The sequence below is a fragment of the Ahaetulla prasina genome, chromosome 5 (assembly GCF_028640845.1).
Source record: "Ahaetulla prasina isolate Xishuangbanna chromosome 5, ASM2864084v1, whole genome shotgun sequence".
NCBI classification, from domain to species: domain Eukaryota; kingdom Metazoa; phylum Chordata; class Lepidosauria; order Squamata; family Colubridae; genus Ahaetulla; species Ahaetulla prasina.
In genome coordinates this window covers 82,307,559-82,313,558 of record NC_080543.1, presented here as the reverse complement: position 1 = coordinate 82,313,558, position 6,000 = coordinate 82,307,559, and the positions used below count along the sequence as shown (strand labels likewise).

Sequence of the window (6,000 nt, the reverse complement as noted above, 5' to 3'; positions counted from 1 at the left end):
CATCGCCAAGACACTTCCAATTTTACGCGGGAGAAAACCCGAATAACCAAAGACCTACATATATACATACATATATATATATATGTATATGTATATGTATATGTATATATATGTAGGTCTTGGCGTATTCGGGTCTTTTACCATGTAAGGTTGAGAGTATCTTGGCAATGTTTCGACGAGGTCTTACTCATCATCTTCAGGCTGGTGCTTTCGGCTTCGTGCTCGTGTGAGCAAAGCGTGGTCGGAGCTGCCGTCTCTCTATAAATACTGGTGGGGATACGGGGCGTGTTTCTATAAGTGGGTTGGTTGGCTGTGTGGTTGCATCTTGATTAGTAGATGGAGTGGGTGTTTGCCGATTGGTCGAGGTGGAGAGTGTTGCTGTGTGTGGGTTGGTTGGCTGTGTGGTTGCATCTTGATTGGTAGATGGAGTGGGTGTTTGCAGATTGGTCGGTTGTTTTGTAGCATCCTGTGTGAGTGTGGTCCTAGTCTTTTGTTCCTGAGCTTTGGTGTTGTGGCCTCTGGAGTTCTGAGTTCTGTGATGTAATGTCTTGAGCAGAGGGCTGTGATGCAGCATCCCGGGTGTTGGTTTGGCTCTGAGTCTGAGGTCTTGTCATGTGTTCCTGGTGTGTGTCAGCTTGCTTTGTGTGGGGATCGGAAGGGGTCACAGCAGCCAGTGGTTCCAGCATGATCTGGCTTCTGGATGGTGGTTGTGTTTCGTCTGTGGGATGGGTTTGGGTTTGAATCTGGTGAGGATGATTGGTGGTGGCGTTGTGTGTTATCGTTGAAACGTCGCCAAGATACTCTCAACCTTACACCGGAAAAGTCCCGAATATGCCAAGACAGACAGACAGACAGACAGACAGACAGACATTCTTCTTGTGCCATATCTGTTATCGGACGTTGGCGATCATGTTGGCGATCCTATTTTTGTCAACAGCCCTGCAATTTCCAGGCAGCCTCTTACCCTAGGCATTCTATTTTTACAAGTTTTACTCATCAAATGAAATGATGACATTTTTAACAGACCTTTTTACTATTAATGATACTTTCCACGCCTAGCATTATCTTCTGGAAGTCATACACTAGATTTTCAGAATCTGGGATATCCTCAGACCTCTTATAAGCTTGCCCAATATAAAATCAGCTGGGCACAATATTTCTTTCATTTTAATGTCATATTTCTTACATCCTAAGCACATCAGGATTAGAGTTTTCAAGATTCTGCTATTTTTTCTGAAATAGTATTAAAGATGCTTTCCTAAAATCTGGACAGTTCTTGCTTTCTTAGTTTCCCTACATAGGGCTTGACAAAAGAATATGTTCATTTCTTGGGGGAGGAGATTTTGTAATACAGGGATTAGTTTAGCAGTTGAGAAATTTAACAATTCCTTTGTCTTCTAATGGTTATGAATCAGAGCACATATCAAAATGTATGACTCATCAAACAATACCTATCACTGTGAGAAGCCTCAAAATAGCACTGATTTTCTGCAGCTTCTCACTGGCACATAGAGGTCTTGTACAATTTCCTTGGACTTTCTGAGTAATTTATCTATTAAAATCTGACTATTATTTTACTTATTGTTGTTCAGTTCACTAAGTTGGCACACTTCTCTGTTGTGGCCTTTCTACTCCTGAGATGGCCTGTTTCCTTATTCAACAGATTTTCTGGATCTACAGATTTTTCAGTCACCAGATCTGCAGCAAATAGCCACAGTTCATAGCAAGTTATTATGTGTATTGTTTAAACTATTGATTATTAAATTTCAACTGTCTTCAGCTTACCATATAGAGTGGCACAGGGCGGGTGTCGGCAACCTGTGGCTCCGGATCCGCATGCAGCTTTTTCGTCCCTCTGTTGTGGCTCCCTGTCGGGTGATCCCACCATTGGCTGGCCCCGTCTCTCGCCCTCCCCTCCCAGTCACTCAACATGTGAAGTTGGGCAGGAGAGCATGGAGAGAGAGAGAATGAAAGCAAGAGAGAGAGAGGGAGAGAGAGAGAGAGAGAGAGAGAGAGAGATCCGTTTCTCACAGAAAATACTGGGAGCCACAAAAGCTGGGTAGGTGTGGCTGGGGGGGTCATATGACTGGGTGGGAGTGAATGACATAGAGTTGGCCATGTCCACCCAGGTTTTGTGGCTCCCAGTGTTTTCTTTTCTGTGGGAAATGGGTCCAAGTAGCTCTTTAAGTGTATAAGGTTACAGACCCCTGGGATAGGGAAATAGAAATTACTAATAGCAATAGCAATTAGACTTATATACCACTTCACAGTACTTTACAGCCCTCTCTAAGCAGTTTACAGGGTCAGCATATTGCCCCCAACTATCTGGGTCCTTATTGCTATCTTTAAGTAGTACTTTCTCTACTGTGTTAACGTATAGCAAGACATTGCTGGAACTTTTATGACTTGTGAAATTTGCTTATAAAAACTCTGTTAGCACCACTATTCAGCTGTTTTCCTTTGACACTCATATGGATAGCGCCCTTCTATTTTTTTGACTGTCTTGATTCTATAAAAAGCCTGAGGCAATTCAACACAAATTCCAAGAACAACTACAAGCTTCTTACAAACGATGTGTTGATTTATGGGATTGTTCTCCATTCTTGCACAAATTTTACCCTGTGAATTTTTTCGTGCTGCTGCTTTTGAAAATAAAGATATATCCAGTTTTCCATTGTTCCCTGTTGATTCAGGAACACCTTGCTGTGCTACCATCTCCCATCCCATTGGGAGGGAAAGAACAGTTTGAAATGGAGCACATTCTGGATTCCTCACACAGAGTTAGGGACAGGGGTACAGCAGGAATATTTAAGTCTTGGAAATGCTACACAAATGCCAATAATGTTTTAGAGGTCAGAATCAATGTCCAAGATGGCCCAGCTCCATTTCCATTTTCATTTGCAGAACTTTCAAATTCAAACCACCTGACTTGCTAAAACCACCTTACCAAAAAAGCTTCTATAGTCATCAGCAATTTTGATTCTGGTTTGGCAACTAGAAAGGGAAACGTGGGGACAGGAATCTTTTTTTCACACTACCAGTCTTGAGACATTTCATTGTTGGAGGAAAAGAGTGAGATATTTGATTTCTCAAGTCTGTCTTGAAGCCTTCAGGAATGGAGTTTAAAAGGAAGAAAGTAGGTCACCTCTCATTCCAATATCTGTGAATCAGGATGAAAAGCTGTTCTTGATCATTCCAAGCAATGAAAGAGGCATAAATAGAAAATGGAGAGCAGGGTGGTGTGGAGATATGTTGAAAGTTACCTGAAATGAAATGCTTAAAATATCAATTAAGAAAATTTTCACCCAATAGAAAACATAAACCAAAGTGTCCATGAAACTATTAAAAGAGCAGGAGGAAAAGCGGGAACAGTCAGCCCAAATGGGGCAGTAGACTTAACTCTGGTGGCTCAGACTGGTAAGACAGTCTGTTATTAACAGCAGCTGCTTGCAATTACTGCAGGTTCAAGTCTCACCAGGCCCAAAGTTGACTCAGTTTTCCATCCTTTATAAGGTAGGTAAAATGAGGACCCAGATTGTTGGGGGCAATAAGTTGACTTTGTATATAATATACAAATGGATGAAGACTATTGCTTGACATAGTGTAAGCCGCCCTGAGTCTTCGGAGAAGGGCGGGATATAAATGCAAATTTTTAAAAAAACTATAAAAAGTAGCTTCAGTCCTCATGTGATAATAAAATATTGACTGCTATCTCTGCCAGGTCAATTTTAAACCAGGTGAACAGAGCTTGGCAGTGAGTAGTATTCATTTACTTTTATTTACTCTTATATCAGATCTCTGTTTTCTTTCGCTTTCTACTACCTACTTTTCTGCATTTGGCATAATATTTCTTGCCTTGAAGAGAAATAGTACAATGTCTGTGAATATTAGAAAAGAGCAGTACACTGATAATATCCTGTATATTACAGTAAATATTAAGATTTAATTTGTTTTTTGTTCCTGTAAGCAGAGGATGAGACAGGCCGGGTTTAATTTTTCTTTTATAACTTTTACAACAGCTCTCTACTGAGTTGTCATCTTAAAATTGTGTCTCCCAATTTCAGTTGTATTCTGTACGTTTCTTCCTTCAAATACATATACTTCACTGTTACAACTAGATCAGACAAAGTATGATTGCTCTAGGAACCATAATATAGCTACAAAATTTAATTGGAAAGCCTGCAATCTCATGAAGTATTTTCAAATTCAAGCTAGTAATTCTAATGAAAATATAGTTTTTCTCAATTCAAACATCATGCAGATCATTCAAAGCCTCAAGTGATGATCAGTGCAAATGTCTTCAATCAGAATTGGTACCTAGAATTCATCACAGAAACCTAGCAAATGTAGTTTTGAGAATTCTCAGCCCTGAACAGTATTCTGGCAAGTCCCCAGCTTAATGTCCTACTGCTGTGGGGAGGAGATTTTTCATGCATACTCTTTTGAAAGAATTACATTTCTATAGGATTGTGCAGTATGTAATTCATTATGCTAAAAAATTATATATATATATATTATATATATATATGTATATGTATATATGTATATGTATATGTATATATGTATATGTATATATATGTAGGTCTTTGGTTATTCGGGTTTTCTCCCGCGTAAAATTGGAAGTGTCTTGGCGACGTTTCGATGAAGTCTCATTCGTCATCTTCAGGCTTCAGCTTCGTGCTTCTGGGAGCAATGTGTGATTGCAGCTGTTTCTTCCTTTTTAACTGCTAGTGGGGGTTTGAACTGATTGGGTGGGAGCTTGGCTGTGCTCAGATTAGTCTGAGTTGCAGGGGGATTTGAGCTGGTGAGCTGCATTGCTGTTGTTTGGCTTCGTGTTCATGGTCGTGCTACATCTTCATAGTGGGTGTCAGTCTGCTGCATGTATGAATTGGAGGGGCTTGAAATGGCTAATGTTGCAGCTACGGTCTGGCTTCTGGTCCTTGGTCGTGCTTCATGATCAGTGTGGGTTTGGGTCTGCTTTCTGGGTGGATGTGTGGTGGTGACATCCTGTGTGGACCTCGTGAGTGTGGGTCTGGTGTCATTCTTCGTGTTAGGGACTCATTTGTCAATAAGGGCGGGTTTCCAAATGGCTGGTAGGCGGGAGGTATCATCTCGTTTGTTCATGCTGTGTGGGCGTTTTTCTATCTCGATGGCTTCTCTGATTATTCTGTTGTTAAAGTGTTCAGTTTTGGCGATAGTTCTGGTCTTTTTAAAGTCAATATCGTGTCCTGTGGCTTTTATATATATATGTATGTGGTTTTTTTTCTCTCCATATTAAGGAAAAGTCCTGAAGATACTCATTCTGAACAACTAAAGGAAAAAGAAAAACAAAGTTTTTTCAGGGCAATAAAAAAGAAAAAGAAGAAATCTCAGTCAGTAAGTAGCTCATGTTTTTTGTAATATTTTGCTTGACTACTTTAGTCTTCTGCAGGGAAGAACAATTTGCTTATTGAGCTACCAGATTTGACAAATACAAAGAATTTGAAGATTATTGTGAAATTTCTGGCAATCCTACTTGCTGAGCCCCTAACATGAGGAGTACATTTCTATGACCTCCTATGAATAAAATTAAATATTAAATAAATAATGAAGCAGTGATGTCAGGTGATTTTCTTGATAAATAGCTAGAAGCCAAATCAGAGTTTGTGAGCAAGCAAATAGGAAGTAGATTTTGACCATTCTGTAGTACCAAGTGGGGAGAGTATGGGGCTGATCGCTATGTCAAACCCTTTGTGGTTGTAGAGGAAGTATTTGCTACTTTTCTCCCGTTTCACCTCTCTGTGCAGCCTACCAATTGCTGTCATTTATTAGTAATAATTTTACCATTTACTACAGTCTAGAGAAGGATTCTACTTCTTACTGTTTAATAGCTATCTCTGTAGGCCTACTGGTTCTCAGCTCCATCAGGAAAAATTTGTATTTCCTAGAGAAGCTGATTACTGAGGGATAGGATAGGGATTGATTGATTGATTATGTGACATTGAGTCATTTTTTACTCCT

General features: G+C 40.0%; 1 protein-coding gene across 15 annotated transcripts in view; it reads left to right on the top strand.

The window, feature by feature from the left end:
• CDKL5 (cyclin dependent kinase like 5) overlaps positions 1-6,000 on the top strand; it is a 94,245-nt gene that overhangs the window by 42,410 nt on the left and 45,835 nt on the right. For 14 of the 15 annotated variants that reach the window (XR_009155510.1, XR_009155509.1, XM_058186565.1 and 11 more), the window contains one exon: positions 5,280-5,376. The exons of the other annotated variant lie outside the window; for it this stretch is intronic. Coding sequence is in view for 12 of the 14 variants with exons in the window: in XM_058186565.1 (XP_058042548.1) it covers positions 5,280-5,376 (97 nt within the window). In the remaining 2 variants the exon portion in view is untranslated. The remainder of the gene's footprint in view (positions 1-5,279; positions 5,377-6,000) is intronic. 15 annotated transcript variants of the gene reach the window in all.